Source organism: Pogona vitticeps, chromosome 11 (genome assembly GCF_051106095.1).
Source record: "Pogona vitticeps strain Pit_001003342236 chromosome 11, PviZW2.1, whole genome shotgun sequence".
Classification (NCBI taxonomy): domain Eukaryota; kingdom Metazoa; phylum Chordata; class Lepidosauria; order Squamata; family Agamidae; genus Pogona; species Pogona vitticeps.
Genome location: NC_135793.1, coordinates 7331863 through 7344223, shown reverse-complemented (window position 1 = coordinate 7344223; position 12361 = coordinate 7331863). Strand labels below are relative to the sequence as shown.

Genomic DNA, 12361 nt, shown 5'->3' with positions numbered 1-12361 from the left:
CCCACGTGGGTCTGGGTGAATGGGACAACTCCGGAACCCGAGAATACTTCCCTCAATCCTCATGCCGGAAGTGAAGAACTTCGACTCGCAGAGGCATTCAGAGAGTCTAAATCAATGAGAAATCTAGTGGGTTTCGTGTAATACTACAGTGAAGATAAGGACTGTTAAAAAGGCATATTTTGAAGAGAATGCATTGACTGTGGGTTCTTAAAAGCGAAGGGAACCATGCTGTCAACAAGAGTCCTCACAATTTTCGAAGGGGAAGGGGAATCCATGAAGGGAGGGGAATTGGCTACCCTGGGTGCATTTGGTGGGGGAGGCACATTGTTGTAGTTGTTTCAAAGTCTAGTGTGTCAAATTTGCGTTATCTTTGTTTTTACGCTTCATAGTTTGGATTGTGTCGTGTAGGATATATCTTTATTTTTAAAACATTAATTTAAACAATAGTCAGTTTTCTGCACCTTCTGTGGGCTCTAGACGACGGCTGGATCCCCCATGCAGGACGGTTGAGAAGAAATCAAAGCAAGCCCCCCCCCCAAAAAAAAGGACATTGTCATGCGTCTTCTGCTTGAAATCTAATTCTATCCTTCCCTGGGTTGCCTTCTTACTTGTGTCTGCTAGCAGAGAAAATTAATGATAGTCAGGAGCCTCTTCCTGGGGCACTGGCAGCAATGTCGTGCCAGAAGAATGCCGGTACAAATCAGTGCCGTTTCTCGAGGCTGCAAGCCATTTCCACCTGCTCGGTCTTTCCTGCCTTGGCTACAGGCGAAGCAAAGCACGACGGATGGATCGCAAGCTAACAGCTTAGCAGTCCCCTAGGCAGCTGAAGCAGCAGCTGCAGTTGGAGTCCTGCAGTTGCTCCACTCTTTAGAAAAATACACCCTAAGAGACTAAGGCTCCCATTGGGTTGTCAACACTTATTTCGGTTTTTTAAATTGTTTTCCTTGGGTTGGCTTTGATTCTCCCAATGGGGTGGTAGCCGCCTTTTGCTCAGATTCCCCCTTTCTCCTCTTAGCACTAAGAACGTTTTTTGGTAGAAGCCCTGAGTGAGTGAGTGAATGCATGACACCCGCTCAGGTGCCTACGTTAACAGCAGCAGTAACAACAACAACAACAGTAATAGTAGTAGCAGTGACGATGGGTGTGTGACATAACAGACCATGGGGATACACACCTTACTGTTATTTAGTTTTAAAACACAACCTGCACTCCATGGACAAATTCATTTTCTCCGTGTTGTGATGATAAAGCAGGAGTGGGAGAAGCCAAAGAGGCTGCTTTTTGCTCACTAGAGAGGAAAGGCAGGACAGAAATGTGACTATTGAGTAGTACACAGATTGGTGCATGGCTCTCCTTCACCATGGTCTACTGGTGGATCTCCAGGTGATTTACGGTTCATCAGCAAAATCTTCTGATTCTCAGTTATTTAGGCCTGCAACAAAACTAATCTTCCTTTCCTTTATTACACCAGTGAAATGAACAAAACTTGGGATAACCAGAAGTAGATATTTGTGCAGAACCACCAGAAACTGGGCTCAGTTCTGGTAACTAAAAAACCCTTGAGCTCAATTCTCAGTGGTTGTGGTGGGTTTTTCGGGCTCTTTGGTCGTGTTCTGAAGGTTGTTCTTCCTGACCTCTCTGTGGCCAGCATCTTCGGAGGACTGGAGTAGGAACTCTGTCCATGCTCTGTTGCTGTTTGTGGATAGTTGAGTATTTATAGCTGTGGGAACAGCTTTTGTCCTTTTCAGGGGATAGGGTGATGGTGGTGATCAGTGTGGTTTTGTTGTGGATGTACAGATGCCACAGATAGAAAACATTTCTATTCTGGCTTGCATCTCCCAGAATCCTTGGGTTTATAAACCTAGAAGCCATTTTAGGTGACAGCTTCTGGGAGTTTTAGCTGAAAATAGACATGTTTCCGAGGCAAATCATCTCCGAACCATGATCTTCTGGGGAAAATCAATAGAGGAAGAGAAGGCAATGCCCAATGGGGAATGGAGTCTGTGGCATTTCGCAAAAATGTGGACCATGGAGCTGAGAAAGGTGCCTTAAATGGAAAGAATTAGACACAGTTTTCTAAGGTCCCGGCTCTGATAGGTGCAGTACCTGGAAAAGGAGGTGTAGGGGTTTTTTTAATTTGGATAAACACTTAGAATCCTACAGCCGGCACTGTGGCCAGTGTCCATGCTAACTGGCGGTGGCCGGGTGTGGGAACTGTTGTCCAAAAAAATAACTTTTTCTAAGCCCCAAATAGGTTGGCTTGTCTTCAGTTCCTGGGCTTTCCTACCCTTTATATCAGTGGTTCCTAACCCTGTGTCCTTAGATGCGCCAATGCAGGAAAATGACATGCGTTCACTGAATTATGTACACATTACGGTTACACTGGATCTCATTTGGAAATGTATATAAAATAGTTAACATATAATCTGCAGTTCTATTAAAGGGGTTGATGTGGTGATGGGGAGGGGCTGGACATATATTTTTAGATTCCTTTTCCATTAATACACACTGTGGTTTCCTGGCTTTTGAAGACATAACTCTTACTTAAGTAAACAGTAAGGATAGCATGCATTCTCTTATTATCTGAAGAGGCTATTTTCAAACTGCTTCTTAAATATAGTAGGCTCCCTTTAGCCTCCCTGCTCTCTATTCTAAACAGTTTATGAAATAAGTTCTTTCATAAACATGACAAGTTCAATGTCTTCTTGTACAAAACTTACTGTCGACGTATTACTAAACCGATTTCCTTAGCAACATGTAAAATTTCATGCTGAATAAACATGTTTTCATGGCAAATATTCTACAATGGCCACAGAGGAAGAAGGCGGTCATGCTCTGAGCTACCCTTCACTCCTAGTATTAGAGAATATAATTAGAAATATATCTCCGCTACATTATTATTTATGCTCTATTTAATGTGCATTTTCAGATGGAAGATTTAGAAAAGCTGTTCAGGTCCTCAAAACCAGATCATCTCAGATCTAGAAGCTGTTGCAAGAAGATCTCATGATTATTTATTTATTTATTTATTTTTACATCTATTTGCTTCAGTAAGGAAAAACAAACAAATCTTAGTCGAACAATTATACTTTTTCCAACTCATCCACTACTTTATAAATGAAATAACCACATTTTCTAAAAAAAGTTCTAAATGGAGAAATCCTTTTCCGTGGGATAGATCTGAATTTAGTCACATGAGAAAGAGACCAATTCAAATCAATAAAAGTTCCTACATTTAAATCCATGGAGGGAAATCTCATTTGGGTATGCTTTTTTAAATAGAAATTTACTCCAACAAAGACTGAACATACTTTCAGAGTCCACTTCATTGTAGTTCTAAGTACAGCACTGAGCATTATGGCACACACTTTCTGGAATGCTCTTCCCTCTGACTTTCTACACAATCCAACAATTTTTATTTTTAGACAAAAGCTGAAAATGTATCTGTTTTTGCAGACCTTCACCACAGAGTCTAGAATCATAGAATAGTGAAGTTGGAAGGGGCCTATAAGGTCTAACTATGAACTAGTTCATGGGGAGCGTATATGTCTTCTAATCTTCCACACTGCCCACATTATACATTTTATTATTACTATAAATCAATTTGAAATCAGAAAATCCAAATCATTCGTGAAGGTTCGCAAATAACACAGGCACTTCATATTTACTGTACCATGTATGTTTCCCAAATACAAAAATCATAGGCAATTAACTAAATTATTCATCCACTAATCAACTCCTTGATGCACAGGTGTTGTTACTACATGCTGTCAAGTCCCCGCCGCCATTTATGCCAACCCCATGAATAAGTGATCTCCAAAATACAGTGGTGCCTGGCAAGACGATTTTAATTCGTTCTGCGAAAATCGTCGTCGTGAAAAAATCGGCTTGCAAGGTTCCCTATGCAAAGCATCAGTCTCGAAAAAAAAGTCTTGCAAAGCACGGCCATAGAAAAAAAAGTCTTGCGAGGCACCATAGGGATTGCAAAAACCAATCGTCTTGTGGGTTTTTCGTAACCCGAGGCAATCGTCTTGCGAGGCACCACTGTACCCTGTTCTCAACAGCCCCCCTCAGCTCCTGCAAACTCTTAAAGGAAGCCAGTCCATCTCGTATTGGGTCTTCCTCTTTTCTTGCTGTCTTCCACCTTAACCACCATTACTGTCTGTTCCAGAGAATCCTGCCTTCTCAGGACGGGCCCAAGTAGGACAACGGTGGTCTCAACAGTTTTGTCTCCAGACAGTTCAGGCTTGATTTGATCTAGGACCCACTTGTTTGTCTTTCTGGCAGTCCAGGGTATCCGTGAAGCTCTCCTCCAGCACCCCATTTCAAACAAATCAATCTTTCTCCCTGTCAGTTTACTTTATTGTCCAGCTTTCACATCCATACACGTGTGGTGTTCAGAAATACGATAGCGTGGATGATATTGATCTTCATCCCCAACGACACATCCTTACACGTGATGACCTTTTCTAGTTCCTCCGTTGATGAGAGATCTCATCTCCTACGTAGCTTCAGATAAAGTTTCCTGTTCTTAAAAACCGGTTTCTCGTGACCTCTGAAATGGACACGATGGTTTAAGCACAGTGTACCAACAGGTTTCCCAAAATAAAGTCAAACTCAGGTTTGCAATCTCAGTTCACAGATTATGCTTAAAAACAGGGTTTCTTGACCCAGACATCATGAGATGTCTGGAATGTGGTCAGATTTATATAATATGGGGAAGAAGAAAGAAGCCTTTGAGCCTGTATAACAACAAACCATGATTGGTCGTGGCAGCCGGCTTTCTGGCTCGAACGCTATGAATCTCCCACTAGCCAGAATGAATGTGGCTGTTCTGGGATGCTTTTAGTAATGGATAATGACTCGTTATGTTTAGTAGGATCATTTGTGCTGTTATGCAGACAAGATTCATTCTGCTTTATGTTCATTCTGTCCACTATGGAGGAGCCAATAAATGCCTGTTAGACGTTTAGAGGTTTTTTTTTTAATTATTATAAGATGGACAGGGATGATTGTTTGTGTTGCACACTGGAGGAAAAGTGTGATACACATGGAACCATTAATTAATTAATTAATTAACTAATTAATAGAGGTTGGGCTGGTGAGTACATGATACCAATCTTTCTCTGTAGCAGCATGCCATGGCAGAACTCCTTCCTAATGGAAATCAGGCCAGCTCCTCTCTCCTGCCACCATAAGCTTCCACTAAATAATCAAACCTGTGACGTTAAAGCTTGCTTTTAAAAAAAAAAAAAAAATAGGGGTTTTTAAAATCTCTTTTCTCATCTATTTTACTGAATTGCTCTGGGAGCCCCAAGTGGCCAGAAAAGTACTATAACTTCCCAGATGAGCTTTCCTGATTTCTAAGATGGCCTTTCTCTTGTTTCCATTGCTCTTGCTCGTGCATCTGATAGAGACAAGAGAGAGATGCTCTGCTCTCCAGCTATTCCCCAATTCAGAAATGTTCTCCCCCGAGATGTTAGGCTGGGCCTATTCCGTTTTATCCTTCCACCCTGATTTTTCAAGCAGGTTTTCAATACACTGGGCAAGATTGGTCCCTTTCAATCACTAAGCATATGTTCTTTTAAGTATGTTTTTAAAGCTTTAAAAGTGCAAATTCTCGTTCTTTCATTGCTGGCTGTCCGAGATTTAGTCTTCTTTTGCAGCCACGAAAGCAGAAGACCGAGACTTGGAAGGACAGCAGTGATGAACTAGAAAAGATCCTAAAGGGTAAGGATGTGTCGCCAGAGACCCAAATCTACATGAGCCATACTTTTGTGTTTCAAATCAGCACGTCTGAGTGTGAAAGGTAAAAGGGAAAAAAATTGATTTGTTAGAAATGTGATGCTGGAGGAGAGCTTTATGGATACCCTGGACTGTCAAAAAGATGTGCAAATCAAGCCTGAACCATATATCTGGAGGCAAAAATGTTGAAACTGAGGTTGTCCTACTTTGGGCACATCATGAGAAGGCAAGATTCTCTTGGAAAGACAATAATGCTGGGAAAAGCTGAAGGAGCAGGAAATGAGGAAGACCAAATACAAGATGGATTGACTTCCTAAAGGAAACCACAGGCTTGAGTTTGCAGGAGCTGAGCAGGGCTGTTGAGGACAGGGCATTCTGTAGCTCACTCATTCATAGGGTTACCATAAGTCAGGGACAACTTGATACCAAGTACAGTAACAACAATAACCAAGTGCAAGGTACTTACATGCTCTCTTTCTTCAGCACAGACTGCCAGCCTATATACACTTATTGAATTCACTAGGGCTTCAATGAACACACACACACACACACACAGAGAGAGAGAGAGAGAGAGAGAGAGAGAGAGAGAGAGAGAGAGAACAGCCCTGACAATCCAGCTTTAAAATGTCTGAAAAGGGGAAGCAATGTAGACGACACGTGAATACTGGGGCTTATGACCCTCTCCATCCCCTTTTCAAGGTACGGCAGCCAAAAAAAAAAGAGGGGAGGGGGAGAAACCCACTGGAGTAAGTCAGGGTGCCTTTGAAGATATTTAATTAAAATCTAATCCCACATTCTTAAAGGCTCACATAAATTAAGCTGTCATTCAGGAGATTTATGCATTCACATTTGCATATTACATACAATTCATCAATTACTCATGTTTGAAAGCAATGCCTTTCTTAGGGAGCGGAGCTGCCAACCATGCCAAGAGGCGCACTGAGACGCACAAACTCTGCATGCTGGTACCTTGGAGAAAGCCGCTTCCATATGGCTCCTCTTCCTTTCCACAGCCTACAGCCCCGAGCGCGCTCCAGTACAATCAAGCTTTTCACTTGATGGGTTCTTTTCAACGCCCGACGACGTATCAGTGGGAAAGGAACCCCTTTCAGTTCAGCTCCGGCTACTCCAGCAGCTGTGAACTTTGCCCTCTGCAAGCACATTGATCTAACATCCGTACATTCCCCACACTTTTTGCCTCAAAAGAGGTGCCCCGCTGGACATCTGACTGGTCAAAAAATTAGCTCTCTCGCTCTCTCTCTGCACAATGTTTGTTCAATTATTTTCAAAACATGGCCGATTTTTAATTTTTATTATGATTGCTTTTGCCACTGAGGTTCTGATTTAACCGTTGTTGTTATCACTAGAGGGAGGCTTTCTATGACATCTCATGTTTTTTTCTGCAACCTATGTTTGAGTTTATGAGTGGGTTGGAACATATTTGTTATTTTATTTATTTAAAATATTTTTTACTCCACCTTTCTCCTTAGAAGAGGACCCAAGGTGGTTTAGAACATTTAAAGACAATATTTAACAACAAAGGTGGCGCACATCATTAAACGGCAGCATTTAAAGCTAAAAATACTAAGTATAGAAACATTAAAAAGGAACAAACAAAATACTCCTCTTAGAAATGAGAAATACATATTTATGAGTAATCTGGTGAGAAAGGCCAGATTACTCATAAACATGTATTTCTCATTTCTAAGAGGAGTTTTTTGTTTGAACTTGCTTAGGGGGTTCAATTGTAGGCTGCAGAGAAAATGTGCAATGTCATAGAAGTCTTCCCCTAGTTATCACCTTCAATTAAAAATCATAAAATTAACAGCTGTACAAAAAGGGGGAAAGGTCCTTTGCAACAATAAAAAGTAATCCTTAAACCTGTAATAACAACAATGGAACATTTTACTTCTTGGAACAACTTCTGGAAGACCAATCTGTGGGCTAGAGGTCTCCAGGAATTGTGGTCCAGAAAAGTAATTTTTTACAAACTGCGGTTAACCTGGTAATCAGAATGAGAGTCCTCATAAAAAAAATCAGTCTACAACTGGAATGTTGAAAGACTTTTAGCTCTCTTAAAATAATGGAAAAAAAAAGGAGGTGCTTTAACAAAATACTTTTGACACTCTGCCATTAATCCATAAGAGAATGAGTCAACTGTAGCGTTATCTGGAATGTTTACCTCTGGTAATACTGACTTTTTCTGCAGGCAACAGCCCAAAATTTCATAAACGCTTTGGAGAACTGATCATGCTTCCCTGGACTGATCTCAGAAGCTAACCACAGACTTGATTAGACTTGATTATTAGTATTTTGATGGGAAACTACCTGGGAATACTAGGCGCTGTGGGCTTAAAACAGCCAGTGTAGTACAGATAAAGTGATGGACGGGTTCTCAAGAGACCTGGGTTCAAATCCTCGCTCCACCATGAAAACCCACTGAAGTGTTTGTGCTTTTCTGCCCTCTCTCGTCCTCCGCGTGTGCGCCCATGGGAGGAGGCAGGGCACGGAATCTGGGGCACCCGCACAATGCTTGTGGGGTCAGTCTGCCCAAATATGTCCATCTCTACTCACAAATCACTTCTGACTCATAGCAAACCTTTGCAGGGTTTTTCAGGTACAAAGTACTCAGAAGCGGTTTAGCGCTCTGTTCTTGTGTGCAGCCTTGGGCAAGCTTTGTGCTGCTTGCCCAAGGCTACACAGGCTGGGTTGTCATGGGAAGCACAGCGGGGAACCGAACTCCCAACTGGAGGCTCTGCAGCTGAATACCTAATTCACTAAGTTGTCCACCCAGCCTTGATTATCATATATACAATCATTTCTCCTCAAACCTACTTATTAGGGGAGAAAGCACTGTATGAGGGAATGTTAGGTCCCTCTGTTAGTCTATGCGAGGGCAACCTGTGGTCCTTATGTGATGCTCAGCCAGCTCTCTGTATATCCCGGCAAATCACAGAAAGCAATGCTTACTATCCACAGCCCAGCTGATCAGTCATCAACAACTCAACAACAGATTAACAGGTGGAAACAGCTATCTGGATTAGGATTTTCTCCCATTATTGATCCTAAATGTGGGTGTGCAAGCATCTCTCTCTCTCTCTCTCTCTCTCTTAGTCCCACTAACACAACAGTCCTTTTGGGCAACCACAACACACCAAAAAGCCTGTCCAACCACTGAGGAACTATCACTTTAGTGTAAGGGTGCAAAACAAAACAACAACAACAGAAACGACTTTTAAGGAGACATTCTTCTAAAAGTATTACTTTCCACGGCAGCTCGAAATGCTTAAGCTCCCTTAAGGCTCTGATCAGGCATGGTTAAAGGGCCCTGTGATTATTTGATGCAAGGAGGCATCCACTTCAAAATATCATGTCCTCAGTATTTTGAGTGGCAGCTATTTTCCCCCACATTATTAAAAGTACTTAACAAACAGAATGCCTAATGATACCGTTTCGTGATGGGTGGGGCATTTATCATTGCTCATTATGTGATGGCTTGTCACAACAAGAAATGGCACAGTCACTCACTCCCCCGTGCGATGCGACGTCTTCCAATACCCATCCAACGTCGCTTTCGTTTTGCACATGGCATTTATGTACGATCACTCTCGTAATCCTTCACTGCCAATAAGAGGGGCTGATACCCAGGATGACTAACTTCCCATGGAAAAGAAGGGGACGGGTCTTGACAAAAATCCCAACGGCTTGGAGGTTTGCCATACAAAATGGGGAGGGGGGAAGTGGGGAGGGAAGGATGGGCAGAGGGGGCAATGCCCCTCCAAAACACACACACACACACACACACACACACACACACACACACACACACACACACACACACACACACACACACACACACACACACACACACACACACACACAAATATAACACTGAAGTAGGGACTTTGAGTGCATCCATTGTGAGGCTAGCAGTTTGCTTCAGACCAAGCTGAAACAAACCTAACACCCCTCGGTGCTTCAAGAACGGCAAAAAGCTAAACAAGTTGCATGCTCCTCACACAGCGATTGGTTGTTGAAAGAGTTAGTTTTTTGGGGGGAGCAAAACACCGAAAATCCCCGAGTCAGCTTGGACTCTCAATGCTTTCTTGGTTCGGGCACCGCAGCATGAAATGTTTGTGACTGTTGCTATGTGCTACTAAGTCAGACTTATGGTGACCCAATGATTTGGTGATTTCCGAAGTGTCCTGTCCTCAATAGCCCTCCTCAGCTCCTGAAGACTTGAGCCTGCACTTCCTTTGGGGAGTCAATCCACCTCATGCTTGACCTCCCTCTTTTCCTGCTGCCTTTGACTTTGCCCAGCATTATGCTCTCTTCCAGAGCATCCTGTCATCATGATGTGCCCAAAGTAGGCCAGCGTCAGTTTCATCATTTTTTTTTGCCTCCAGAGATAGTTCAGGCTTGATTTGCTCTAGGACTCATTTGTATGTCCTTCTGGCAATCCAGGGTATCCATAAAGCTCTCCTCCAGCACCACATTTCAAATAAATCAAATATAAAATATCCAGCCAAGATCCCCAAGCAGATCAACCCAATACAGTAGTTGTTAAAATGGACATCCCTGTTCGTAGCTTGTGCAAACTTCACATCTCTTCTAGTCCTTATACTAACTCCCGGAGTTCTCATACAACCACCAACATCTTTATTGCTGTCATTCCTTTTCTGTAATATTTCTCAGTTGCAAAGAAAAAAGAAAAGAAAAATCAATAATGGTTCATCTCTTGAGTAGCTTACTGAAGTAGCCGTCAAAAGAAAACCTCCAAATTATTTGCAATGGTGCTGGGGAGCAAAACTTCTTTTGCACCTTCTGTGCTTAATGTAAAGAAAGCAAACACACTCAGGTCCCGCGATTTTCTCTTGGAAGCCACACGTAGCCAAGCTACAGTTGTGCATACACCAATTTACTCAAGTATTCAAAACAAACTATATTTTAAGATTTAATTTTCAATTAAATAAACTCAAACATAGCTGCCGACATCCACTGAGAATCTGAGTTGGCCTCAACTCGCCAATCCAATCCGTGCAATGTTTTCTTTTCTGCCCAGAATAAGCAGGATGGAGGGTGAGAAAGAAGTGCTATGAATAATTCTCTGAACTCCGCATTGCAACTGATTAATTGATTATTTAACTTTGGGGTTTGGCATTTGTTGGTTGGGGGAGAAACTCTCCCATTAAAGCTAAAAATATCAGTACTTTAGATTTAACTCCTTCTTGGGTAAAGAGTCACAGAGGGATGAAGACCATATTATTCTAACCATTGAGACAGAAATCAAGTATACCAGGGGAAAGCTCAGCCCTCTAAATCAGTAGTTCTCTACCTTGAGTCCCCAGATATTCTTGGACTGCAACTCCAATAGCTGTAAGGCCAGGATTTCTGGGAGCTGAAGAGTGTCTGGCGACCCAAGGCTGGAACCATTGCTCTAGATGTTATCATACTTCAATATCCATCAGCCCCACCTCATGGGAAGGAATGCTGTGAACTGTAGTCCAGCACCATTTTGACAACTGCATTTTGCCCACGCCTATTTTGCACCATCTGTTTTGCAGACGATAGGATTTACTTGCAAGTAAACAGGCAGAAGATTGCACTACACGTATATCTACGCCAGGAATGGGGAAACTTCAGCCTTCCAGGTTTCCTGCCCCCAAAATTACCACCAATGTCCACACTGAGCAAAAACATGGTAAGAGATCAAGAGAACCGCCATGCAAAACATCTTTGCAAATCAAAGGATTTGCTAGCCACCTCCCTGTGTGTTTAATTCATAAAAACGTAATGGCTAAGATCCCAAAGAGATCACATATAGACTGCAAGCTCTATAAAAGGTTCTAACTTTTGAGTATAAATCAATCCCCAACCATCTAAATTTTAGTGCCAAAGACAGAAGGTCCAAATTTTAGCCATTTTATAGGTGGTGAGTGTTTTTTTAATGTGCTTCCAGGGTCTGTCAAGTCATTCAATATTGTCAGAGGAAGTCATACAGAGACCTCTCAGGAGGGGTCAAAACCAGACAGCAAATTCAATTTTTGCAGTTTTCCCTGAAATGGATGACTTCCATTGTATTAAAGTTCTACAAAGGCAAGGCAGTCACTCATATGGCGCTGTCATGGGGGACAGAGTTTGCTGCTATCCAACCAAGACATCTGGTTTATTGCTCCCCATCCATGGCTTTGGGGTGGCTGGTAGCGTTTATTGGGGCAGACAGAAATTGACACCCACTGGTCAATGATTCCACACTAATTGCAACTTCCACAGATGTTTCTTAGAGCAGCCACATGCTTTGACATGAGCAGAGGGTCCGGCCAAGCTTTTATTTCTCCTCCTATAACAATCTTACAGCTGCAGAGCCAGAAGGGACCTTAAGGACCATCCAGTCCAGCCCTCATCAAGGATGCACAGTGGGGAATTAACTCCATACTAAGCCACTGAGCTATCCAGTGGTTTAATAAGCAGAGTTATGTTCATACTATAGCTCCCAGAACCCCTTCCAACTAACATGGCCAATGACCACATTGATTGAGTACTGCAAAAGCTGAGAACAGCAAAAAGTAACTTTCCCAGATTCTGGGAGAAATACAGGAAACATCAGGCTCATTCA

The 12361-nt window shown here is 42.4% G+C and overlaps 1 protein-coding gene across 3 annotated transcripts in view; it reads right to left on the bottom strand.

Annotated features, from left to right (window-relative positions):
* The window catches only part of DACH2 (dachshund family transcription factor 2), a 325199-nt gene that overhangs the window by 184684 nt on the left and 128154 nt on the right, over window positions 1-12361 (bottom strand). For 2 of the 3 annotated variants that reach the window (XM_072981095.2, XM_078380767.1), the window contains exon 1: window positions 6715-7363. The exons of the other annotated variant lie outside the window; for it this stretch is intronic. In XM_072981095.2, the coding sequence (XP_072837196.2) occupies window positions 6715-6908 (194 nt within the window). In that variant the 5' untranslated portion in view covers window positions 6909-7363. Of the gene's footprint in view, window positions 1-6714; window positions 7364-12361 lie in introns of those variants that run through there. 3 annotated transcript variants of the gene reach the window in all.